This window comes from Symphodus melops, assembly GCF_947650265.1.
Source record: "Symphodus melops genome assembly, chromosome: 6".
In the NCBI taxonomy this organism is placed as follows: domain Eukaryota; kingdom Metazoa; phylum Chordata; class Actinopteri; order Labriformes; family Labridae; genus Symphodus; species Symphodus melops.
Genome location: NC_136696.1, coordinates 16,810,087 through 16,837,837, shown reverse-complemented (window position 1 = coordinate 16,837,837; position 27,751 = coordinate 16,810,087). Strand labels below are relative to the sequence as shown.

Genomic DNA, 27,751 nt, shown 5'->3' with positions numbered 1-27,751 from the left:
AACAAAACAGTTCATATTTAAATATTTGTTAATTATTTACATGATGCAACCATTATCACTGTAGTGTAAACGCCTAGCAAACATTCGTTAGGCCTAGCATAGCCTACTTACCATTACATTAATTGATAGGCCTATTCATTTTTATGATTGACTTAATCCAAATCTAATTTATTTAGACAACAAATGAAAAAAACACAATGTCTCTTGTTAGGGTAAATGTTGCCCTAGGAGCCTGTTTATGAAAAAAATCGCAAGCTGTTAAACGATAGCCTATAGTTGCAGTAATGTCAGATTTTTTCAAAATATATTTATTTGTCATTGGACTGTGTGCGGTAAAAGAGGCGAAAGAAAGTTCAGATTGTAAATCTTCTTCTACTGCCCATAGGGTGCGTGCTTGCTCTGTATAGTCTTTTCGTATAAAGCTATGTGCGTAATGACGCATCGGTCCTCCAGCGCCTCTTCCCCCCCCCCCTTCCTGTCACATCTGGATCTGGCTCCTCTCATCAGCACCACTCATCGCACTGAAAGAAAGAGCGAGAGAGAGGGAGGGAGGGAAACGACTGGAGAAGCGGAGGCTAACTCGGTCCGTGCAGCCTCATCCACAACCTGGCAGCATCAAGGAGAGGAGAGCGGAAGGACATCTTCCCTTCTCACTGATATTTGGAATCTCCTCCTTCCTCCATCCCTCAGTCCAGCTTTTTTCTTCTTCTCCCTCTCTCTTCCCTTCTCTACTCCTGAGTATGATGAGCTCCAGCCTGCTGGAAAACCCGGTGCAGGCGATACTGTACCTACGGGAGCTCACCACCATTGTCCAGAACCAGCAAAGTCTCATCCAGACGCAGCGCTCCCGGATAGAGGAGCTTGACCGGCGGGTGGACGAGCTCATCGGCGAGAACAGGCACCTGCGGGACGTCAGGATACAGCAGCAGGATCCTTACCATCACCTACATCACCATCATCACCACCCAGATCCCAGCTGTCTTCCTCATCACCACCCTCCTCAGGATCCCCAGCTCAAGACAAGTGTGGGGTCTCTGCCGGACCATGAGGCTGCACCAGCACTGCTTGAGACGGCTCCGGAGGTCCTGCCGTCGCCTCCTCAACCAATGAACCCAGGCGACATGCAGCTTGTCCCGGCCGACCCTACCACGGTTTCCCCAATTGAAAGTGACCCAGAAAACGAACGAAGTTCCCTCAGCTGCCGCTCTCTGGTTCCGATGACCCCCACAACCCTCTGTCGATCCTTAACCCTGGCTAGGAAATCCGAGTAAGTAGAGGTTACGTGATTGTTTGCAGATGTGCCAGTGTGTGTGTGTGTGTGTGTGTGTGTGTGTGTGTGTGCGTGCGCGCGCGTGTGTGTTATAGTCCACAAGATTTGCAGAAGGTTTGTATTTAAAGACCCCCATACGGTTTTATCTTCTACAGTTATACCTACTTAATGAATTCCTTACCTTGGTTGCGTTTGCTGTTTTAAATCTTTAGCAATAATTGCATTCCAGCATTAGCTGGAATCTGTGGACCAAAATGAGTGTGCATACGCGTGCGTGCATGTCATGCAGATTGAGAGGCGTTTAATTAGTAAAGAAAGCACTCGCATATTTCCAATTTACAGCTGTGTTTGTGTGTGTATGAATGTCGTCTAAGGACTGTGCCAGAAGAGAACGAGGTGGATTATCTAAATGAGAAGCTGGATCACGATCACTGGATCATTATATAACAAACAGCTGTAGGTCTACGCGCTCTATATCGGTGTAGCCTCTGTGTGTGTGTGTGTGTGTGTGTGTGTGTGTGTGTGTGTGTGTGTGTGTGCGTGCGTGCGTGCGTGCGTGCGTGTGTGTGTGTGTGTGTGTGTGTGCGTGTGCTGAAGGCACTTGGCTCAGCTATGGAGCTAAATATGTGGTCAATGTCAGTACAAAACTGGAGCAGCTTCACGTGCCATGATGTGACATCGGGTCACTGTCCGCTGATTTTGGTTGTTTCTTGATCTATTAGGCTACTGTACGGTATCTGGGAACTCTCATGGGACACTGATGTTGCTGCATGTGTGAATAGACACACATGCCCACACACACTCCTCCATCCCCTTACTTGGCAACAGAGCCTATACAATCACACCTGCTGTATATGAGGGGGGAAATGCTCTCTTTTTCTCCTTTTCTGTTTTGTGAGTGTTTGCTGTGTGCTTAAGTTGTAGGCCACCTCAGCAGGAGTCCTGATTGGTCTCTCTGGGACTCCTCCCCCACCAAGAGGAGCAACACAGAGCACATAAGGTGTTTAGAGGAGCAGAGGAGTACAGAAAATGAAAGGTTTTTTTAAAGGAGTTATTGACAATAATGATGCCACACCTTGCACTTCCTGCTCTTTGTGTGTTAGTGTGATTTCAGTACATGTAGCTCTCTCACCTGGAACCTGAGTTACTGATTTTTTATAATTTGACCATCTTAACACTGATGCATAAATTGAATGAATCGTACATACTAAGAAGAAATTACAATACATGAATTGTTGTAGTAAAAAGTGTGTGTGTGTGTGTGTGGGGGGGGGGGGGGGGGGGGGGGGGGGCAGAAAACAGCAAAGTCACCCACCAGTTGCCCATGCACCAGAAAGAGCAGGCTTGTGGTCTATTACAAGGCCTTCTTGTTCCTGCAGTTTATGTGCATCCCTGAATGCATCTTTACATCCCCACCTGGCTATTCATTTAACTATGTTCACCTTAACTTAACATCACATTTCTAGTTTTGTTGTTTGCAGTCCAGGTAGGTTAAAGAAAGGGGCAGGATGGAGGCGGGTATTGGGCTGTAACTTGCAGTTTTCGAGGATTTATCTCTGTCGTTGCCTGCATGCTGCATCCAGTCTGCAGGCGATTTTCCTGTTGTTAGGGACTTGTGTGTATCAGCTTAAAACCCCTATGTCTTGGCTGTTTAGGGCCTATATTTAGGTGCATGTGTTGGCATTTCTGCTTTCTTTTCATCTATCATCTGAATGTTTATAAAGAGCCTGATCTTTTTACCCTACAGATAAATGATGTAAATGTGTGTTTTGCAATGGTTTTTGTTGTTGTGAGTGCTGATGATGCACGTGGATATGCCCGTTGGGGAAGGAGAGGGGGTTGACAGGATCCTCTATCCTTTGCTTATTCACTGTCTCTCTCTCTATCTCTCTCTCTCTCCAGCTGAGGCTCCTATCTGCCCCACTTAGCCCATGGAGCGAACAGTAATCAGCCATTCTCAGGAGAGAGGAGAGAAAGAAAGAGAGAGAGAGAGATGCATGCTCAGTCGTTGTCTTTGATGGATCCTTTGGAGGTGTCTGAGAGAAAGGAGCTTGAGGCTGACGTTGGAGTGGGCCAGTGAAAGAAAGGGGAGAGAGGGTAGAGAGAGATAAAAACTGAGGAAGTGGGATGGAGAGGATAGGAGATGGGAGTTTGAGACAGGTAAAGAGAAAAACAGGGAAGAGAAAAAAAACACTGCATTTAGGATAGCTGTCCCCTTAGTTTAACTGTGCTCCTGGAAGGGAAAAAAAGATAGATTGGACAACAGAGGGACAAGCTGTTGCATGCTGTGTCGCAGTAGAAGGTACACACAATGTACTGGCAACATTTTGAATCCAAATGGAGCTGCTCTTGTTGCACGTCAAACCTCCCTTCCTTACACTCTTTCACTCTGGTTACCTCTGATGAAAAGCGTTGCGTTAATACTCTTAGAATGCAGGACAGAGGGGAGGGATGGTGTGAGGGAGGATGGGTCATAGAGAGAGACAGAGAGAGCAAATGTGCAGACAGAGGAAGTCATGTTCAGTTTAAAAATTCACCTGTTCTCTTTACAAGAGCCGTTGAAAGCGGATGGAGGTTATGAGTGTCTTGTACAGACAGATGGATAGACCTGCTGACTGTGTGTTTCTGAGTAAGAGAGAGAGAGAGAGTGTGTGTGTGTGTGTGTGTGTGTGTGTGTGTGTGTGTGTGAGTCCAATGTGGCATTATCCTCATGTGAACAGATGAGCTGAACTGTTTTGTATGAACATCACAACATAAATTAACTCTTGTACTGATAAAATAGCTTTGCAGATGTAAAATATTTATTATTGCCTGATCTCCCTTCTCTAACCTTTATTTGAACTGTCCCTTCTATGACTTTGTTTCTATTTTTTTGTGCAGAGTGGGGATTTTTTGGAATGCATAGTGTTAAGGGAAATCATTTTAATGAGCAGAGCTCTGTTTTTTCAACTCTATGTTAAGAGTTGTGTCATGGCCATTTTATCTGCTAAATGGTTTTTTTTAACTTCCTTTTTGGCTCACTTTTATGTTGATGCTAAAGATTTCTACATACTGTATTTTTTTTATTTAAGGAACTAGTTCAAACGTTCTTCAAAATGTTTGATTTGCTTCCACGAGATACAAGATAAGGCAGATACCATTTTACATGATTTTATATCAAGTGCATTATTCGACACTTAGTTTGGCCTTTTGACCCCCAAAACCTTCAACACATAGAGGGTGAACTTCTGTATTTATTACACAGATTTAGTGCTGTTCAAGAAGTCTGAGTATTATGAAGAGAATATAAGAACATGGACTCATTTCAGGGCCATTGATTCTGGTGCCAAAGGTTGAAATACCTTAATAAATGATTTAATATCACACAAGATACTCATTTATTCACAAATCAAGTGTCTTAATGGATAACTTGAAGGGTTAATGGAGTAATGAAATGTAAAATGATATCACGCTGCAAAAGCTATAATATGTAATTGTACCTGTAGTCTGGCTGTGTATTGTATGCTTATGAAGAATCTCATTGAAGTTGAGCAACTTATTTAAGGTGGTGATTTTAGTTGTGCTTGTTCTCTGTACTCTAGTGTTGAAATCACTGGGGAGTCGAGTAAAACAAAAGAATAATGGTCTATTAGATTTTTTTATTTTTTTTTGTTACAATATTGATTTTGAGATTTTAAAACGTGTTGGAGCTGTGAAGAGAGGACAATTGCTTATACTGAAAAAATAATGTAAATACATTCAATTAAGTCAGGACTGTAAATAGGCTCAATGCTCAGATGTGTACAGTATGTTTGCTTGGTGTGTGCACACGGGTACATCTGTGTGCGTGTTGTTGATGTGTGTGTTTGTGTGTATGTGTGATTAGTCAGTGTTACAGTCTATGGTTAACAATGATTGAGCAGTATAATTCATAGAAACCAACATTGAGAAGTGTAGATCAGAGATGCTTAAAAAAAATAAAATAAAAATTGTCGTTTAAAGTCCGTAGAAGTTGCTGTGAAAAGGTAGCTTTTTATAGCTCGGACTGTCATGCCGAGTCTTGCACTGACTCTGACTGCCTGTCACTGTGGGTCTTTGTCACGAGCAATATGCTGAGCCCGAGTCGGTAGACTAACTGTAGCATAGCCAAAAAATTTACTGTCAACTGAATGCTCTCAGGCTCTTTGTCGAAGGACCTGAGGTGACCCATGCCCAAGTCTCTTAAAGACACAACATGTTAAAGACACATACACACTAATCTTTCATGGCTCTGGTAGTAGTAGGTATCCTGCATCCAGACGGTCCAAAGGTTTATATAGAACAACCTTATCTCCAACTTTCATTTTTCTTTGTTCTTTCTGTCTAAATTTGTCAAAATAAAAACACCAGCAAACCCCCTAAAATATGAATGAAAATGTAAAATGTATGAGAGAGAAATGAGCGTGGCGAACTTCAGAGGAGAAAGAGCAGAACAACAACCCTTGAGTAACCATCTGTCCAGATTAGGTTTGGGAATTCTGCTAAATCACCACAAATCTGATGAATCTGGAGGGAGGAGGCATAAACATCCGGACACACAAGTGTATAAATACTCACACTTACTCTAAGCGTTCTCTGCCTTGTGTTGACCTACATAGGGTATTTACCCCGGGATCATTGCCATATTGTAAACAGAAGCTGTAGAAACTAATCCAGAAGGGTCTAATGAGAGGCTCTTCAGGATCTTTTGAGATGTTGGACCAAGAGTAATCATAAGGAGGATGATGGAAACAAGGCAAAACTTAATCATCAGCAGCCAATAACAGCTGAGACATGCTGTCCTGCCAGTTCCCCTCTCTTATCCCCTCTCTCCTACCCTCTTTGCTTACCTCCTCTCCTCTATTTGCCTATCCTTCTACAGGAGCGAGACTGTGCTGCATCAGTTCTGCTGCCCCGCCCCTGAACATCCGGAGGCCGACACCAGTGGCTCATCTGGGTAAGACAGCTACTTTTACTACCACATTTTTCCCTACAGGTTTTTGCCACTATCCTGCTCCCAAAGTGTGCTGTTGTTAATGCTGTACCTCTGCTACTTGTGTTAGGAGAGGTCACCCTCAAAACTATTATTTTTAATCCTCGTGCATTCAGTTATGGCAGACGTTTCGGCCTATTAAAAGTTTTCCCATGCTGCCAAGTAATAGTTTATAGTGGATTAAGTTAATATTAGGTCTCTTTTAATAATGATACAAAAAGTACAGTCTATATGTAAAGTGCCATCTTGGCATTATCTTTGTACATTAACACTAAATAATGGATTTCTAAAAATCCCTTTTTGGGAAAAGGTTGGTTAAAAGGTTGGTTAAAAATAAACTAAAGGATGTGAGAATTAAAGGCTTTCAGTGGGTTTCGTCATGAAACAAATACATCACACCCTCCTGTCCTGTGGGGAAATGTACATAAAGTGAAAGAAGACGGGAAAAATTGATTTAATGGCAATGGTCTCAGAAGAAGAAATGAAAGAAGATCCATCTTAACTACAGTCCTGAAAAAGGACTGCAACCAACATCGTAATCATCATGTTTTTCATTGATATCAGGCACTCTTCACTCTTTTCCTTGAGATTGTGACTTATTTACAATCCCCAGAGTTGCAAAAGCATAAAACAATCACAGAAATGGGTTTAACTCACCTCATTAGTGTAGACTGCAAGAAAATTACTCTGTTATCAAAAGAAAACTATTGTTGACCTAATCAGTTACAATAGCGTAGCCTAAGAGCATTTCTCCAGACTACAGGAAAAGGGGCTAGTTTTTCTTGAGGAAACAAGTAATTGTAGGTCCTACATGTCCGTCAGTGTGTCCACTATGGGTTTTGATCACGCTTGCTTTTGTGAGTTGGGTTGTTGTGAATGTTATAGGAGCCTGTGGCTATAGTGACGGGCTAAATGCTCTGTAACACACATATATAGATGTAGCAGCCTCAAGGGTTACTCATAGAGCAGTGACAGAGTGAGTGGGGGTAGGTGGTGTTATGGAGATGGGGGTTTGAGAGGATATTGTGTCTATAAAATTACCCATAGCAACCCAGTGATGACATCATGAACAGCTACTACCATAGTAACCAGAAGAATCTAACTTTGAAGATCTTCTGCAGCCACTCGAGTCGTCTGTTCCTGCGTGGGAAGCGCATCTATTTGTCATATGAGTTTGTTCACGTTTTATTTGTGTGTGTGGGAGCGTGTGAGTCCTTGACGTTTTACTTAATGATTTTGAAATGATTACATCAGTGCTAAACTTCTTTGAAAATCTGAACTACTACTGTTCAACCTCCTATCTTTTTATACTCCATAGAGTCTACAATCTAGAGTTTTCTATTCTATCGCTCTCTGTAGTGACTACATCTGAATGCATCTCTGCTTTTTATTTGTCAACTTGAGGCCTCGTCTTCGCTTCTATAATCACCCCTCCACAATTATTTCTCATCTCAGCCCTCCCTTTTTCATCTTTGACTCTCATGCTGTTTTACGAATATCACCATCTGTCGGTCTGGAATTCCTCTCTCTTCTCTCTGATCTGATGACTGATCCTTCACACCCACGTGGCCCTGATTGGGAAGGCTAATGACACAGCAGCAGTAGCGGCAGTGGATGCCCACCTGAGATGATGATGAGATGTAGAGAAGCAGTTTCGACACAGCTAAAGCTCATTATAATCATCACATGAATTCTTGTATGCCTGGTGGCTGCAAAACCTGCACCACCTCTGCACGCTAACTGTCCCAATGCATCCAAGCACACACAAAGCTCCCTGGAGTCGTCATGAGATCCGCCTCTAGCCTAACCTGGTGCGCCTTCTCTACACTCAGCCTTAGTGTGTGTGTTTGTGTATTTCTCCCCTGGCTGTGCTGTACTGTAAGTCTCTGAGGGACCTTGAGAGATGCAATATGACAGATGCTCATTTTTCTTCCTCCATGACATCACTCCAGCAGGCGGAGCAGTGAGCATGTGCTGGTATGTGTAAGGGTGAGAGTCTGTGTATAGCGCCCATATCATTTTAGAGGCTTTGCTGTCCAGATGCATTAATAGCTCAACTCTTACTTTTAAATCCTCTAATGTATTCTAACGTGCACTAATGTATTCTGATGCAGCACAGTGTTTTAATAGAGATAGAAACAGCCTCCAGCATACACATACAATTTCTTCCTGTTTCCTCTCTCAGTTTTTTTTTTTATCTCAGCATTTCATTCGTCTCTCTCTCTCTGCATTTCTCTCCCTTTATCTCCTTTAAAGTTATGACCAGAACCCATCTCTGTTTTATAGCTGGGGACATAGAATATTTGCTTTCACTGCAATCAAAGGGAAAAAAGTGGAACCTTTAGTGATGCACTCATCATTTAACCATGAGCAGGCTTTTTATAATTCCCAGTCCTGTTTAGCCCTGGTCCACTTTGTGTTAAAATGATTACAGTAAGCATTATCATGGTGGAAGAAAGATTACAACAGTACACACCATCATGCACACACACACACACACATCCACACACCCACACACACACACACACACACACACACACACACACACTCATAACTGCAACCCATATAAAACCTCTTAGGCTGTGATCATACCCTTGTGCTTACATCAGTCCAGTTTGGCAAAAGGTGCTGTATATTTAGTGCGATGACAGACAAGTTTTCATCTACTATTTTTCCTCTAAGTTGGACAAAAATTAAGAGACTAAGAGAAGTAAAAATGTTCCATTCTGCTGTGTCATGGCTGTAATTCACTTTGGTAGGCCTTACATGATTTGAATAATACTGTCACATAAAAGAACATTGTTCCATCTGTCGACAGGAGCTGGGATTATGAAAAGAGGGAAGATGGGGCACCAGCAGAGACAGCCTTTATAGTCCACTTAGTTGAGTCATATTCAGGCTGGATTAAATAAATGTTTGTGTTTTGCTTTGCTTCTATGATAAACAAAAGCCATTGTTGATTAAAAACTATGTTTGCCCATTGCTATGTTGATCTCTCTCATCCACCCCCCCAAAAAGAAAAAGTCAACATGATGAAACACTAACAAAAAACATTTAACCACTAATTGCGACATTGTGCTTTTTTTTGTCATGGCTTCAGAAAAATACAAATTTCTCACAAATTTCTAAATGCTCATGGGTTTAATAGGTCATGCACTGAGGAGTCTGAGCTCAGCATCGTTGAGAGAAAACTTGAGAGACTGACACAAGATTTGGTTTTTACAAGACTACACCACAGTCAGTGAGGCTCAAACTGGTGATCAATTGAAAGAGTCAAAGATCTTCAGTGCTCACTGAAATAGGCCTGAAATGAATAGTAGTAAAAAGGTCTTGATTGTTTGCCAACCTACAGATCAGATGATACATACTGATGACCACAAAACTGATCATTCAGGTAGAATAGTAACAACAAGAATCTGTGCATCAGCATGTGAGATTTTCAGACTTTTCTCTCATATTTTTGTCAAATTCTGCGCAGTTTTACCCCCAGCATCCTTTAAAACGTATGAAAAGGAAGTCTGAAGAGAAACATGGACTCTTTGACCTCACAAGGAGCTTTCCAAGCAAAACAACCTCAATATCCCCTCAAAAAAGAATAACAAAAGACTGAAAACAATTAATTAGATTTTAAATTAATGGAAAAATGTTTACTATTCATTAACTCATTGGCTGCTCATAATTCATTCATTAATTTTTGCAGTCTCCCTCTGCTTTGTTTAGCTTAGGCCTATGGCCTTACAATATTTACTACATAATTCAAACATTTAGAAATTATGATAAAAAAAAAGAAAAGGCTGATTTGTATCACGGAAAGAAATGATGAGGAAAGTATTTTTGTCCTATAGTTACATGTCTAAAGTTACCCTCCTTTAACCTGCAGTGGAGCCACAAATCTAAGCAAACAGGAGCGGACACATAAACTCAGTCATCCTGGCCCCGAGCAAATGTGGTCACACAGCACTCTCCACCTGCTGCTTCCCTGCTGAACCTCCTCACACCCGGCATTGTGGATGACCTACCACAGTGATAACTGTGGAGCTTTGAAGGTCATAAGGGAGGACTGATGGCTTTATTATTTGTTATTTCTGTCGCAGCGGACAGATGCTGAGTCTGGAGGACGGAACGTCCTCTGGCAGTGGACATGAGGTGGAGGGGACCAAGAGAGAGGGGCCCAGCGAGTATGAGATCAGCCTGGAGAATAAAAACAAACAGGTATGCTCCTTTTTCCAAGTTTGTTTGTGTTTGTGAGGGCCTGTAAAAAGTGTCCATATAGTGGTATGGAGGCCAAGCTTCCTCCTCCACCTGTTTAATCATGAAGTGTGTGAAGATCATTTGACATTGTGTCTTGTATGGCAAAAAAGTTAAAAAAAAATCCCATTCAGATCTATTTATGTCCGTGTTGGCATGAAAAAGAACACCAGTGATTCCACAGCAACAGGATCATGAAAGATGCTAGGTTGTCATGGTAACAGCTAATAACTGCTTCTGGCGGCTGGAGATGTCTTTATTTCTCAAACCAAACTGCTGAAGGGTCTGCGGTTGCTACGGCTTCTGATGCTGCAATGCGAGTGTGTACAAGAGTGTCTCTCTGTCTTTAAGTGTATGTGCAGTGCGCAGACACACTCCTATGTGTGGCTGTCCTCCTTTTTCTCTCTCTGTCTCTTCTTCCCCTGCTTCCCACGTCCCCTCCTCCCCATTTTCTTCCTCCTTCATCTCCTTCTTTCTGGAGATATGGATGGTAAACATTTTGGAGAAAGCAGAGATTTTTTTTTGTCCAACAAACGTAACAAAAGACATGCTGGTGCAGGTGTTCTCTTTTCGGTTTCTTTACAGCACCTTTGTCACAGCCCATCCATCCAGCCTCCCATGGCCTTTCAGACAGTATTAGTCACCCAATGATGATAGATGATGTTTACTTTGGCTCCTAAAGCATAAAATATCACTTGTTTAAAATAAATTGACACAAACTAAAATACTCTTAAAAATAAGGATATGAGTCTGTATCTCATGAGTACAAAATTGCAATATGTTTTCCTGCAGATGGATGAATAAATATTTTTCTTTTGCTACTGTGCTTTGCAATATCACACTCAGTGTCATCAGTGAGTTACAGAGCCTTGTAAACATGTTTGATATTGAAAATCGCTCCCCCTTACTCTCTTCTCATCCCCAGATAGAGGAGCTGGAACAGAAGTATGGGGGCCATCTCATAGCACGGCGAGCAGCACGGCGTATTCAAACGGCTTTCCGTCAGTACCAGCTCAGCAAAAACTTCCAGAAGATCCGTAACTCTCTGTCGGAAAGCAAACTGCCCCGCAGGATCTCCCTGCGCCATCCCAGCCCTTCAGGACGAAACAGGAACGCAGCCCAGAGACACAGTTATAGTCTGCATCCGGGAGGAGGACAGATACCCTTACGTTCCAAAACTCCTCCCCCACCTCCCTGTCGCTCCACCTCTTTGCCTCCTTCTCCGGCTTCGGCCCCCACAGCTGCTCCCTCTCCTGCCCCAGGCCCAGGCCCAGCTCCATCTCAAAACCCAGGACAAACACTCACACAGCTTGAGGACTGCTTCTCTGAACAAGTGAGTGCTTATATTTCACGTTAAAGTCCACAAAAGGTTAATATTGGGAATGCAAAAGAAACCCTATTTCAAGTCACTCCGCATTACTCTGATGGATTACTAGTACATTTCACTTGTTAAGTTATAATGCTCAGAAATCTATAAGAATGTGGTGATTTTTTGAATTTGCTGTCGTGCCAGCTGCACAAATCACGTGGAATATGTCCACAATAGAGTTCGATACAGTTTTGTATAGTCCTTCATGATTTCCACAGATGATGCATCTGCATGACTTGGCTGATACTCTGACATTTCATCTAGGATTGTCATCAAAATGTTATATCATCCAACATAAGGACTCATCTGCTATGGCCTGGCCAGGCTTTAGACCTCATCTTTTCTTGGCTCCCATTTAAGATAAAAGATATCATCTGAACATGACTTTCTTTTCCATGCTTTGCCATTGTTTCAAGTCTGAAAAGCAACTGAATGTATTTGGAGAAGTGAGATAACACCTGCTCAGACAGGTTGGGTTCTGCATTCAAATGAAAAAGCTAAATTATAGTCTGAGGAAGGTCACTGTTACCATGCCCTTTTGCTCTCCATGCTACTCTGACCCTAGAAAGAGTTAGTCAGGGGCTTGACTCTGCCTTTTATCTACAGTATATTTTATTAGACAAGTATTTATATATTAGCCTCATTGGGTTGGTAGGCAGTTTCTTCTGAACGCCATGATCTGCTAAGTAGGAAGACATCACCACTGTCTATTTCCTCTAGTCTTGCAGATAGGCATTAATTAGCATCCCCTCTGGTATCTGAGAGTTATCCACACATGAATCATTTCTCTTGACCTGATTAGATCATTTCTTTTTAACTTTTTTAAATAATTATTTTATCTCTAGCTTCACTCCTTGGCTCAGTCGATTGATGATGCTCTTCGTGGTTGGAGCTTGTCAGAGGGGGGAGAGAATAAGGGGCTGCTGATGGATCCTGGTGCTCTTCGTGCAGCTGCTGAGAGTGCCTGTCTTCCCCGCAGTGCCAGCTCACTGCTCATGGCCTTTAGGGATGTCACCGTTCATATCGACAGCAATAGTTCCTACACCATTTCCTCTGCCACCACCACAACCACCACTTCGCTCGGGAATGCTGGCGGAGGGCAGCCTGGCAGCAGGAAGACTTCTTTGAGCGGGATGGCTGGTGGAGGAGTCGGCCTGTTATCAGATGACCTAGAGTTCCCTGCACCTCCGCCCAGTGAGGAACTGGAAATGGCTGATCTGAGTTCCAGAAGGGGATCAGCTGTGCCTGCTTCAGGAGGAGGGGGATTCGAGGGAGAGATCTGCTCAGACAGGTTGGGTTCTACCTCGACGTGTACCTCTACCTCCACCTCTATCACCACCTCAGCACAGTCCAACCAGCAGCCTGCTCAGATCTACACCCAGTACCAGCAGTACCACTACACTCACCCTCATCAAATCCCTGGGGGACCCAGCCCTGAGGCCCTGCAGGCCCTGGTCGTGTCTCTGCCGAGGGACCGCTGCCAGGATCCGGCCTCCTGCAGATCCCCAACCCTGTCCACAGACACACACCGCAAACGCCTGTACCGCATAGGACTCAATCTGTTTAATGTGTGAGTAGGACAACAACACATACATTCACAAACATGGCATGCAAAGAAATCACAAAATATTACAGGGTCCAAAGTACACTTAGTACTATTTGTGTCTCGCAAATCTCCCACAGGCCGGCAAAAATGCTCTAAGCAGCTGCTCATTAGTGTTTGTAATTGTTGGGAGGAGCTGTCTCTTCCTTGCCATTTTGTGATGTTGTGATGTCAATAGGAATAAAAAAAGGATGGCAATGGGGGCAAAGGTATGAAAAAGGAAGAAGCAAGCATGGTAGAAAAGAGGGAAAATGCAGCTGAGGAGAAAAGGCAGTGAAGGAGGTCATGAACAAAGAGTCTCAGGGTTCTAAAAATAGACTCCACGGTTGGACTGCACTTATGATTAGTTCATACAAATTAAAGTAAATTAAGTCTTGTGCATCAGTGACAGCGGGTGGGGGGGGGGAGATCCAGAAGTCCAGGGTTAACAGCTTTTACACATGACTGCACTCTCCCTGTCTCTTTCTGCTTCTTACACTCTCTAATACACACATTACGCACCCATTCTCTTTACCATGTTGTTACGCAGTTTCTTTCTCACTCAAGCCCACACACCTATCCGCTTCAATGCACAAAAACATCACACACACACACTTGGCTGCTTAACTCCTGACACTTTTCTGCTTTTGCGCTCATGTGGACAGGAACCCTGAAAGAGGAATCCACTTTCTGATCACACGTGGTTTCGTCCCGGACACGGCCATCGGAGTAGCTCACTTCCTGCTGCAGAGAAAAGGCCTGAGCAGACAGATGATTGGAGAGTTTTTGGGGAACAGCAAGCTGCAATTCAACAGAGATGTCTTAGAGTGAGTACCCAGTGTTTATATATAGTTTCATGAATGTTGCACAGGAAGATATTGACATTTGTTTGACTTGTTTAACAAACCAGAACCCTTCATAGACTGTTGGTCTTAAACAGAGGATAGTTTTTCCTTGGTGTTTATAGACATGAGCTAAGATTGTCTTTTTGAAAACTGATAGAAATAAGGTGTAAATGTCACACCTTGCAATTTTCATATTGTTCTCTCAGAAAGTCAAAACAACAGAGTCAAATGTACCTCACTCTCAGGTCCAACTTGAAGTAAAACTCTCAAAAAGGATTCAAACTCAGCAGTATGTCTTTGTTAGAGTCTAGCGTCCAATCATAAACATACAGTATCCCAGGGAGAGAAGAGACGACTGCAATGTCAACGCTCTGCCTTTTTTAATTCAGAATTTAAATTTTCTACTGAAAACATTCAAGACTTTTTCATCGTCTGAGTTTTACTTTTAATGACACTAATATTGACCTTAATTAGTGAAATTGGTCAATAAATGTTTAATAAAACTTGATGTGAGAAAAAATCTCTACTTAAGGTAATACTTAAGTCCATCATGTAGACCCATATTGAACATTCAATCTCTTATGGTAAATTGCTGTAGAATGTCTCACCCAAAAAAAACCCAGTTTATTTCCATCATAATAGTAATTTTACTTCAACCCTCTCTTTAAAAAAAAAAATCTCACACATGGTTCGTCCTTTGGTTGTCGTTACTGTTTCTATCATCTCACATGGCCCTCATAAGTGCACTTAGTTTGTTTGATTGCTGCTAGAGCTTACGTACGCCACCTTTGTTTGCACCTTTGTTGCTCTTGGGGCAAAATGGAGATAACATAAACTGTGTTTCTAAACTATGATCGTATTGAATTCAGACTCTTAAAATATCTATTTTAAACAAGCATTGAAACATAACCTGTGATTTATGCATGTGTGACACAGACACACAAACAGATGCAGTCACTTGGCATGCAGCACTGGCATGCATAAATGCAACAGAAGCATGAAAACACGCATTTACTTAATGCTTCCACACTCACCCTTTTTGCATCCATCCAGCGTAGACAGAGATCTCAGATAGAGAGGCTTTTTGCTGAGGTTGTTGCAGAGACTGTAGAAATAGGTCACTGCACTGAAAACACACACACACACACACACACACGCATACGTACGTACACACACCCTTTTGCATTTAGACACAAAGATACAAATACGCACATGAACATAAAACGTACACTCACAATCTTGTGTATGTACTTCTTCCATTGCTACAGAGTGTCCTCAGCCTTTCATGTACCTCTTCTCCTACCGCCCCAACGCACACACACTCTGCATATCATCATCTTGCCCTCTCATCCCTCTCTTTCCTTCCCTCTTATCTTCCACTGTCATTAGAGCCCATCTCTGTGTGTGTGAGCACACGCGTGCATTAAAACATGTCATCTCATGTGTATCTTCCATGTCGGCGCTTCTGAAATTGAAGTGTGACTGTAAAAGCAAGAATTGCCATCAGCACATCTGCACTCATAGTTTGGCGCACACGCACAAAAACACACCCTTGTACACGCTCACTCACTCACCTTCTCATTAGAGTGACACTCTGACTCAACCCAATCCCACTTATCTTCTCTTTTTGCTCTCTCTCTGTCTCTCCCTTTACAGTTGTGTTGTGGACGAGATGGATTTTTCAGGCATGGAGCTGGACGAAGCACTGAGAAAGTTCCAGGCTCATGTTCGTGTACAGGGGGAAGCACAGAAAGTGGAGAGACTCATTGAAGCCTTTAGGTGAGCCTGTCAACTCACTCACAACCGGGCCACACAAACAAGCTCTGGCTTCACATTTTAATAGGCTTTAACATAGCAACAGTCCATCACATGACTTAGCATTGCTGGTAAGGGCACTCTTTTAAAATGAATACACCTTTTGCCTGTAGCCTCCTTTGCAAAACAAAAAAACTGACAAATTTTCAAACCGAGGCAAAGAAAAATTCTAATCTCCTCCTGCAGCCCTGTAATAAGAGAGCAACCAGAATGGCATACTAATAAGCTGACTGTATAGACAGTGTGTGTTTTACTGGTTGCAGGCTCACTACAGCATGCTCTGATGAAACCAAAAACCTCGTATCATTAACTAATTACACTGATTGCCTGTAACCTTTGACTAAACTCAGCGTTGTTTGATTGTCAGCCAATCATAATGGAGACTTGAGCTGCGGGCAATCAGCGTGTGTTCCTGCAAGGACAAAAATAAATGCACTATTTAATAACTTTCTCCCCTGGATGACAGTTTCTATCCAAATCTTAAGGCTATGTAGGCAATGTGTTTGTACATGCCTTACAGTTCTGTGTCCATTTCCATCCAAAATCACACATTAATATGTAAAAGTGCACGTTTGGTACTCATTTTGTCAGTGCAGACTCCTGCCCTCCGGCCACTAAAATTCATGGGCATATCTGTTGGTGAAGGCTCATTTAAATATATCAGGAGGAGGCTGAGAAATCAACCATAGCTTGCATCTCCTTGTGCTTTAAGTAGACCATCTAGCTTTTTCTCTTGCAAACTCCTTGACAGAAACAGGATTTCATGTGGCCTTCCGAATGAAAAAGAAAAAAATGGCAAAAGAAAAACCAGCAGTGACCAAATAAAAAAAAGCTACAAATGGTCTGTTTTCCTTTGGCACTGTCCTTGAGATGTCCTGGTAATATCCAAAGATTGCTCCCTGGGCTGAAAATGCAATAAAAATGGCCATCATTGTTTTCTTTTGGAGAGTAATTGGTTGAATTGTAGTGTACATTTAATCGGTCTCTGCCCATGTGTTTGCTCTTTCCCTTGGGATTCCCTACAATGTCACCACCAGGACATAAGATCATTCACTGCCCATTTGAAGTCATTACCCAGGCGGTCCCTCTGAATTAAACTGAAATGTTAGTATAATTTAATGGGGTATGAAATCGAGTACTGCGTGTTTATTATCTGACCACACCTTAATGCATTAGGACCACATTGCCATATTTGTCAGCGCTAATATCTGCCTTTTGTTCTGAAGTGAAAAACTTAGTTTTCCTATTCTTAAATACAGTTTTTCCCTTTTTTAGGACTCCGAATTGTTAACCCCTTTGTTTCCAAAAGGAGATGGAAATCCAGTGTCTAGAATGAAACTAGCGTCAATGCTAACAGCAGGATGCTAACACACAACTCACAAATTTTTTTTGTTGAGATGAACAATGTTTATAAAGTATACCATCTTAGTTTCACTTGTGCTTGTATGTACGTATTATTTAGTCATAAACAATTGTATTAAGATGGAAAGTCAGAATCTTCAATGCTCAGTGAGGCTATAGGTCATCAGGAGGGAACAATTATGAGACCATAATCAGACCACGGTCCATTAAGGAAGTCGGTTCTTACTCAAAGTCAGAAGTGGTGAGGGGGGTGAGAAGAGCAGTCAGCGCACTTCCCCTCTTGGCTTCTGATTTGAGGGCCAATCAGAACACCCACTGCGGCCATCAGTTAATCTCATCACACTCAATCATACGTGCTGAGCCCCTGGGTGCAGATTACAAATTCATCAGTGATCCCAGACCATACTATCTGCAGCTGTGGCTGTGAGTATAGGTCAGAAAGGAGCCAGCTTTATCAGGGTAGCCAGACATCCGATGCCACATCTGTTATGTAACAGTAGTTATGTCATCTTTTTGAAGCATGGTGTGCTCTTGTCATGGGTAGTTCTTTTATATGAAGCGGTATTTGTGCCAGCTGGCATGCAAGTTACATATGCAGATATGAAGATAAGAGACCGTGAGCTTGTGTTTAAATAAAGTGCTTACATAAGACGGGGATCCACGCTTCAAAATGTGTGAATGAAGCACACACACACACACACACACACACACACACACACACACACACACACACACACACACACACACATACTGTACACACAAACAGAGCTTTATTTATTCACTCAGCTGTGTGCTCACCCTGTGCATAAACATTCACACATATGCACTCACTTATCTGTGCACATGTCCATTTGCATACTAACACACTCATGCATACGGTAAATCATGCCTTGCTTTCAGTCTTTGATGAATTTGCCGCAGAATTACATCAAGTTGGCAAATCAGGAGGCTCATTTGTGCCTCTGCTTGTCTCCACTATGCATGTGAATGTGCATAATATATTTGCAGCAGCAACTGTGCCGAGCAGGATCTATTCTCTCTCGAACAAAGGCATTGTTACTGAGCTGCGCTGTTGTCAATTGATTCCCTGCAAGTTCTTTGGTCTTAGATCTTGTGTGCAGTTTGGGAAAAGGCTTTCTGCTTGCCCAGGTCTCAGATGTGGCCTCTTGCTTGCATATGCTCTGACAAGTACGTAGTCCTCTAGAGCAGAGCAGCCCTCTCTATGTCTGCATCCTGCCTGGCTGCAGAGATAAAAGCCTCCTACTGTTGGAATGGCCCACTGTGTAAGTATAAGTGACAGTAAGAAAGATAGGGAGGGAGAGCTGTGGGGGAAGGAGAGGTGGAAGGGAGAGTTGTGAAGCCTGTGGGTAGGGATGGAAGAAAGCAGGTCCAAATGCACCAGCAACTGTTTCAAAGTAGGCTGGGCAGCGTAATCACCCCCAGACCAGAACCACTTTGGACCTTCAAAGGTTTTTTGTATCCTGTCTGTCTCAGATTTATCAATCTACTAGATAAGTTTATACATTGGTGCAGCTTATTAACCCTATTGTGATATCAGCCTGAAAATCCTCGTATAAACTAATAGAGAACACAAACCAAAACACTCAAAAAAGCTCAATCAAAACATATCTGTTAAATTACAATTAGCTTAGGACTATTAGACTGCATTAGTTTTAACTGGGCATGCTCAATTACCAGCGTGTAATTTAACAACAGTCCAGCTGTAAAAACCTAAAATGCCTTAATGGTCTCAGTTGATTGTGGTTCACATCTTTCCGTTGTAAAAAAAAAAGAAGGTTTGGCCTGTTAAATAATGAGAAAGTTGTGCTACAGATGTCACCTACATCAAATATTTTGATCTACAGTAAGTCGATTGACAAGAATCAAATTTGAAATTAACTGTTTAATCATATTTTTAACGTATACACGGTTTTTCTGTTGCATTCCTATTTTTCTGCAGCCAGAGGTACTGTATGTGTAATCCTGATGTGGTACAGCAGTTTCACAACCCAGACACCATCTTTATACTGGCCTTCGCTGTGGTCCTCCTCAACACTGACATGTACTCGCCCAACATCAAACCACAGCGCAAAATGGGACTCGATGACTTCATACGCAACCTTAGGGGTAAGAGGCTCCAAATACACAAGGCCGTATATGTATGAGAGAAGCAGAGCGTTTGCATATGTATTGAGGCTGTATGATGCGTTGCATATTTTTATTCTTCTTGGCAAGTGATTATATTAGTATCCGGTTTGAAAATTGGGTATTTATAGTGCATGCACCTTTAGTGCAGATCCTGGGGAGATACATCTAAGAGATATGCAAAAAAGGACGATAAGGTTGACGAAAAAGAAAGGGCAGAGAAAGTCAAAGTTTTACAACCAGCACTCTCTTATCTAACTCACGATCAGTCTTTTGAGTGACAGCCCCTTGGAGTGAAGTAAATTACTCAAAGAGGTGGAGAGCGCCTGCCTCTGTTTGCAACCATCAAGAAAACCATCAGCTGTGCAGGGGGAGAGTTCTGATATCCTCGACTCACATCTCTGCACCTGAGACCTTGGCTTTGACCCATTTAATTGAGGTTCACTTAGCGTTAGATTTAACGATATGGGCTTAGATTTGCGGAAGCATCTCTTCACCTGCACTTCCTGCAGCTCTCAACGAAATCTCCACATGGCAAATTCATACATACATTTACTGCTAGCAGGTCTTATATGGAGAAAATTCACTTTTATTTAAACCTTCAGCAAATGGAAAATCAGCCAACAGCTCGATCTTGGTTTATAATCTGAAAAGTGGTGAAAGGCTGTGACGATGTCCGTGTGCGACTGCAAAGTGATAACGCAGCTGGACACAGTGACAGCTCACATACTGGGATAAAAGCACATTTTTCACTTTTCTGATTAACGCTGCAAAAAAATTCAGTCATTGATATTTAAGGATTTATTAATTTTGTTAATTTTCACTGTAGCTGTTGTATATGATATGTTACAATTTAAATAATTCGATTCACAATCAATATCTTTAAATACGGTAATTACAAACGTACAAAATTATTTTAGTGTCAGTTTTGCTTTTTTGCTATTGATTTTGAGACTAGCTTACTGCACATGGAAGACAATGAAATAAAATCTGTTTTACACAACATTTTAAGTGTGCAACATTGAACACTGATATAAGGGCAATTTAACGTGAATACATTGGATAAAAAGTAATTTAGTCATTAAAAGATGATTTATAGATGGTCCTGAGACATCCATTCATGCAGGGTAAGTAGCTTGGCTGCTTTTAATGCATTAAGTGGGAGAAAGTAAGTTTTAACTTTGTGTGTACATTTTTGTCATATATTGCTCTTCAAACTAAAAGTAAGAACAAGTCAGCAGAATGTATGACAAATCCAACCAGAAAAGCTCTTTAATGCTAGCTTAATTAACTTGCAAGCTGCAGCTTATAAGCTAACCAGAACTAAACCAATAGTGGATGTTTGAAATCAAGGAGATTGTTGTATAAAACTTACATCATTTCTCTCTGAACTACATATGATTGTACTGTTGATATGGTTTGCTTTGTGTATGAATTGACCAGGTGGCAAATGAGTTCACTGCTGGGAATTAATACGTTTTCTAATGCTATCAACTGTTGGATATTCAGTGTATTTAACTCAATAGCCCTGATGATAAATATACAGATTCTTACCTTGATCAGGATCATACCTAAAATTTATGAACCATTTTTTCTTCTAGGTGTTGATGATGGAGCAGACATCCCCCCAGAGATGGTTGCAGGCATTTATGAAAGGATCCAACAAAGGGAGCTCCGGTCCAACGAAGACCATGTGACCTATGTGAGCCGTGTAGAGCAGTCCATCCTGGGCCTGAAAACCGTAAGCAAGATTTGTTTGTTGCGTGTCTGTTCCCATTTTTCTCGTTTCAGTGAGCTGTCTGAACTTGTTTGTACCTACTCCTTTCTCCTAGTTGTGTCACGTATTTTTTCGCTGCAGTCCTTTCTCAGTACTATCTGTCATCTCCATTCCTATAACCTCTCCTCTCTAGATCCTTGCCGTGCCCCACAGACGTCTGGTATGCTGCTGTCGTCTCTTTGAGGTGCCTGATGCCAACAAGCCTCATAAACAGAAACTGTCCCAGCTGCAGAGAGAGGTCTTTCTCTTCAATGACCTGCTGCTGGTAAGACCTTAACTCAGAGACTCACTGTGATACTCCATACATGCACATTAAACAACATTCATTTGTCATATAGCAAAAATAACGAGTTTTAACAGCCAGACATAATCAGATAGATGCAATTTAGTCTTGTTGTGTATCTCTACTGTAGATCCTGAAGCTGTGTCCTAAGAAGAAAAGCTCAGCATCATACACCTTCTGTAAAGCTATGGGTCTTCTGGGAATGCAGTTTCACCTCTTCAGCAATGAATGTAAGAAGCTATTTTATTCTGCTGCAGTTTACTCTCAATACAGTTCAAACTAAAGCTGGAAGAATGCTGAGTGGACAGTATGAGCCATTTGGAGTTTCTCGTCTCAAGAACCAAGGGATGATAAGGGGTCACCAATAAAACAAAATTGCTTGTATGCTTGATTTTAGGTATTACTTTTAAAAGAAAGTCATTTCAGTATTTCAGCTGGGGATTGTGGTTAGAGGACATTTTTAATTGAACCCCGTTTTTGTCAAAATAACAATTCATTACGAAGATATTGTTCTTTAAGCCGGCATTCACCAAGACTGCTGAAAGAATGAGCTTAACGTTGACGTGCAAGCCTGAAGTGGCAAAGTTTTTGCGGTGATATTGCTATTCTAATCTTTTACCACATCAGATCACCATGTTAGCATGCTAACACTGAGTATTGAGTAAATGGTTCAATTCATGAATTCATCCACAGTTATCTTGGCGATAACAGCAAGGTATCACAAAGCATTTTCTTGAACATTCAACAAGGGGAACATATTTGATCAAACCAACAACAACACAACCCTGTGAATGCTGGATGAATTGATCTCCTAAAACATTACAATCTCATTTTGAGAACATTGTTTTGAGAAGAACAGGAATATGTACTCAGGTTCTTGACTTTCAGGCATTTAGAAAGGGTTAAAATGTCTCATAAGAACAAGAAAAAAACTACTTATCTAATCTAGCTGTAAGCTAAAGTTCTTTGTTGCCTACATAAACACAGTTTGTATAAACTAAAGAGCACAAAGGATTTCACAGTACTCCACAGCCTCTTTTTTTTTTTTTTTTTTTTTTTAAGAAACCACAGGTGTTGGAAGATCCTATTCAAGAATTAAAGTCATGGTGAAATCACTTTCTTTTTCACTTTTTTGGGGTTTCTTATCAGACTATGCCCATGGCATCACCATGCTAAGCCCGTTTACCTCAGAGAAGAAGCAGCTGGTGAGTTTCTGCTCCCCGAGCGGAGAGGAGCTCAGAAAGTTTGCAGAGGAGCTCCGAGAAGCCATCACAGAGGTCAATGAGATGGAACAGATACACATCCAGTGTAAGGGAGCAAGCACACACACATCAACATATGCAAATTCAAAGAATACATACTATAATATATGTGCAAATCTCTCTTTCTTACGTTATAGGGGAATTGGAGAGGCAACAAGGCATCCAGCATGGCATACACACAAATGGTGGGCAAGTGGACACACACACAGGCTCCCCCTCAGGTACTTTGTTTTCTTATGCAGCATACAAAACTCACAACAATGCACTTATTGCACATAGCCATTTATACATTACTAAAGGAAGTTTAGAAAATACATGTGACACGGTTGTGAAAAATAAACATACAAAGGTTAAAGGCCTAAGGCGTTAGGATTAGGTCAAAAAATAAGATAGTAGTCAAAAGTTGATGAGTAAGAGGCGCTGGAACTAGATGTGTTTTTTTTTTACAGTTTGACAAATCAAACAAGATGTTTCTCCTTGTTTCCACTCTTAATGCTTTCATGCACACCTCGTTCTGGCTTTGTACTTACCATGCAGATTAAAGTAATGTTGACTCATCTTTGTCTCTCTGTGAAAGCAAAAGTATTCATTTTAACCAAGTAGGTATAGATTAAATCAAATACATCTTTTGAAATATTGGTGTACACATTTTTTTCAGTTTAAAGAAAATACTTTGCAAGCTGTTTCCCCATGCATGGTGCCTTTATGCTAAGTTAAACAAAACACATACGAGCGGGGAATTCATTTTACCATCTTACTCTTAGGAATAAAGCAAATATGCAAATGTAAAAGGATTGTGTAAACAAACATCACCACCCTGTATGAGAGAACTGCTCTCAGTTTTTGACATTACATGTAAAACTAGTTAACCCAAACCCATTTCTCCCCACAGGCCAACAAGATCTGTATGATAAAACCGGAAACAATAACACAGTCGAGGTAAGCTTGACAAAAAACCCTCTTGTCTCCCTCAGGTAAGTGTCTGCACTCCGGCTCTGTACAGTAGGTGGGGTTTTAGGTGTGTAAGAGTGAGTGTGTGTTGGGGCTGAACCTCGTCCTGAAAGGACAATCTGCTTTATGCTTTGCTTTTCAAAGAGCACCGCCTCTGGCACGTCTCCACTATGCAGCTAAGGATATCAAGGCCGCTGAGAGGAGCCGGCTATAGTGGCACTACAAACAGTCTTTTTCTGTGCCTCGTGAGTGGATCAGCAGCCACTCTGCTTGCTATAAAACATCTCTACTTTCATCAGCTGTCGCTTGACAGCCTTACTGTAGAAGCTTTTGCAAGCCACCATAAGGCTGGATGGCTCTTAGAATACCATCTACAAAGCCACATAAGCTTGATACCGTTAACAGTCTGTCGAGTGTGTATGCGGGTGTGTGTCTGTAAAAAAAACCCAAGCCATTCATTTAACGAAGCAAAGTGACCGAAGCCCCCTTTTCCCATTTTACTCCTTTGCCTATTCTCTCCTCTCTCTCCTGCTTTAATCAGTCAGTCCCTTAGATTTGTATAAGTGTTTTAGGGAGACACCACGCCCTCGGTGTCACCTCTTTCCTATCCTGACACTCCCTCTGTCTTTTAGCTTCTCGTTCTACGACTCATGTTGCTCATGTCCGCGCACACGCACACACACACACACACACACACACACAGACACACACATTACATCCAAAAAGTCTTTGTGTCCTTGTCATGATCTCTGAACAAATCTTTTCATACCCTGAAACCGTTTCTCTTTCTGTGCTGGTGTTTGTGAAAATGTGATTTAGAACAAAGTTAAAATCATGCAGAAACATGATTAAGAGAAAAAGAGGGGTGGGTTTTGTATTTGCATGTGCTTGCTCTGCATTCTACCTACCTGCATGCCTGCATGCCCATGTGCGTAACACACCAGAGGGCTGCGTAGAGGCTGCGTTCAGGCTGGTAACTCCTCATGCGTTCTCTGACTGTTCCTAAACTAGGTGTCAATTCACAACAGGCTGCAGACCTATCAACTGAGCCAGCCCAGTATTGAGTCCACGCCTTTGGCCCTTGCTGCACCGCCCGCATTGCTCAGCCCCATTCAAGCTGGAGAGATCCGCCCAGAAACACTCATCCAATGCCAGCAGATTGTCAAGGTGATCGTGGTGGACCAGAGCGGGCGAGGGCGAATGGAAGCGTTCCTCAGCCAAGGCCCAGCTGCTCATCAGCTCATCCAGTCCGCCCTGTCCACACCTGTGCATGTCAAAGAGGGGGATGGCCCTCAGCCCCCTCTGCCACCTCCCCCACCACCGTACAACCATCCCCATCAGTTCTGCCCCCCAGACTCTCCCATGCCCCTCCACCACACCATGCCTCTCACCCGCAGGCGCAACTCCAGCGGCTCCCGCAGCATTGTCTGAGTCAGCACATTCTTTATGAACCCCGAGGGCCAGAGTGGACCCTTACTTCCACACAACATAGACATGCTGTAGCACGAGTTGACTCACTCTAAAGAAAGCAAAAGATTTATCAAGTATGCATCACAAAGGAAAAGGAAACCAACAGGTATCGATCCAGAGCCCTGACTGAGTGGTGGCATTTGAACATGGAATTGTTTCCAAGAGACAACTTCTCTTCTTTCTTTTGTCTCCAACATGTCACCCAGTAGCCAATGGTGTTGTCTTTCTAGATTTCGCATACTTAACAAAATGTGTGACTCTACATTTTTGAATTCCATTTGTCCTTCGGTCATGTCAGTGAGCTGACAATAAAAGAGAGGGAAGATGGCAGCCCTTAAAGGACAAATGATGGCTTTACATATGACAGAAAAAGAACTCTATTTTTGGTGTGTTTCAGTAGGAGTAAGGATTCATCTCAGCAGAGCGTATCGAGCTTCTCCTCACTATCTGTTATTCTCATCTTGGCATAATGTGAAAAAACAGGAGTACCAGCTTGTGTATTTCCCTCATTTTACAGGGAATAGTTAATAAGTATGCATGAGGAAGAAGGTGAAAATATGCTCTGACATGTCTACCTTGTCATGTGCAGTGCTGTGTACTAAGAAAGATGTCGCTACTCACCAAACATACCCAAAACCATACCCTATCGACAATCATATTTTTCTGTGCTTCATCGTGTTTTCCTAAACTTGTGTGAGCACCCATCTCCTCATTAGTGTGTGACTCCCCTGATTCTGTGGCGTTTTGGTCTCAAGGAGCTCAGGAAAGGATTTCACTGTAGCTCATAATATGTGCACCTCTTAAGTTGAACTGGAAGCAGTGTACTCGTGTAGCATGTGTTCATTCTGCTTACTCGTGCAGCAGAGAGTAGGGCTGCTAATTCATCCAAAACAAAGGCTAAAACAGCCAGATGAAGCCTTTTTTTTCTCTTGTAAATTTACTCCTTAAAGGTTTCCCAGTGTTAACAATGTTCAAACCGTTGGATTAAGGCAATATATCTGCCCTGAAAACTCCTAGGTTTAGTTGAAAAAAAAAAAAAAGAACAATAGTAGCTCCACACAGGGTAGACCAATGCCACCTCACAGAAAATAAGTATTATATATTTTCTTGCACACTTACTTAAAATGTTATTAAAGCAGAGATGCATTCCTATACTGAATGTTTATCAGGGTGAAAAACCGAAGCTGTCCATGAAATAATCACTCATTTCATCAATGTGTAGCCTGTCCGGTGTCGATGTTTCAAACTCGAGCCAGTTTGTACAGCAGATCATAAATCATCCATCGGAGGAACACCAAACATGTCTTGTACCTTTTGCACCACAGAATATATTGGATATATTGTAAATAGGTCAAATAGATTTATTCTGAAAAAGTAATTGGTTTGCCCGGTGTGTGTATCTACGTATGTATTTGTACAGAGAAGATCTAGTTTAAAAGAAAAAAGGATATTATAGTTATTATAGTTATTATTAATCACATTTAATATCAGGGGGTGTCCTAAATCCTACTGCTACAAGGGACGGGAAACAGGCAGCTTTTATAGAACACACTCCAGTTACCATGGTAACACAAACGGATATTATTACAGATCTACATTCATCATTTAATTACCGTGTCATATTATTATTATAGGATTATTAAGAGATGGCTGTGTCACCTGTTATCAGGTGTGTCAAGGGCTATGCTTGGGGAATATGCACACATACATGCACACACACACACACACACAATATATATATATATATATATATGTATGTATGTATATATACACACACACAGATATTTATACAATTGTACACACAGCCTAACACCCTGGCAAACACACAAACATGCACATAGCTGCCAAAGCATCAAAACAACAAATCCTGCTTCCGACCATCTTAAAAACTGCTTGATTTCTCAAGTCAGCGACACCATGTTGTTTACTGTAAACTCTGACTTGCTTATACAAAACAGCATGAGATCTGTTTTTTGTTCTTTTCATTTACAGCGTACACCCAGGGGAAGGGGGTTGATTATAATTTTGTACCATTATTGTCAGGGCATGTTGAGTTGATTGATGTCACCTTACACCCCCCCCCCCCCTCCCCCCGCCACACACACACCTCTAACTCTGACCCCTTCCTCCTGTAACTTCTCCATGGTTGTCATGGAAACGCACCAATCTGCATCCTCACTGTGGAGCACTGTCATTAATCTTTGCACCCTTACGATATTTCTAAAAAGGAGATTTCTTAAAGACCAACATGTTTACTAATGGAATATTTCTAATTTTTCTGTTTGAAGAGAATGAAAAAAATAAAGTAGTTTTTACTCTGGACCACTTTTTGACCCCTCTCTGTCTGTCTGTGTGTCTGTCTAATTGCATCATAACAGCATC

At 42.0% G+C, this 27,751-nt stretch overlaps 1 protein-coding gene across 2 annotated transcripts; it reads left to right on the top strand.

The window, feature by feature from the left end:
* The first annotated feature begins 105 nt into the window (after positions 1-105).
* Positions 106-27,691, top strand: iqsec3b (IQ motif and Sec7 domain ArfGEF 3b). Of its 2 annotated transcripts, none has more exons than XM_079346055.1 (15): positions 106-1,267; positions 6,150-6,224; positions 10,355-10,472; positions 11,434-11,841; positions 12,723-13,447; positions 14,125-14,286; positions 15,961-16,083; positions 19,442-19,608; positions 21,228-21,367; positions 21,537-21,668; positions 21,817-21,916; positions 22,836-22,994; positions 23,086-23,169; positions 23,841-23,887; positions 24,911-27,691. In XM_079346055.1, the coding sequence occupies exons 1-15, from the start codon at positions 741-743 to the stop codon at positions 25,328-25,330; spliced, it is 3,387 nt and encodes a 1,128-aa protein (XP_079202181.1). In that variant the 5' UTR covers positions 106-740; the 3' UTR covers positions 25,331-27,691. The 2 variants fall into 2 exon arrangements, with proteins under 2 accessions (XP_079202181.1, XP_079202182.1); XM_079346056.1 differs by having other exon boundaries at positions 24,928-25,101.
* Positions 27,692-27,751: the final 60 nt, after the last annotated feature.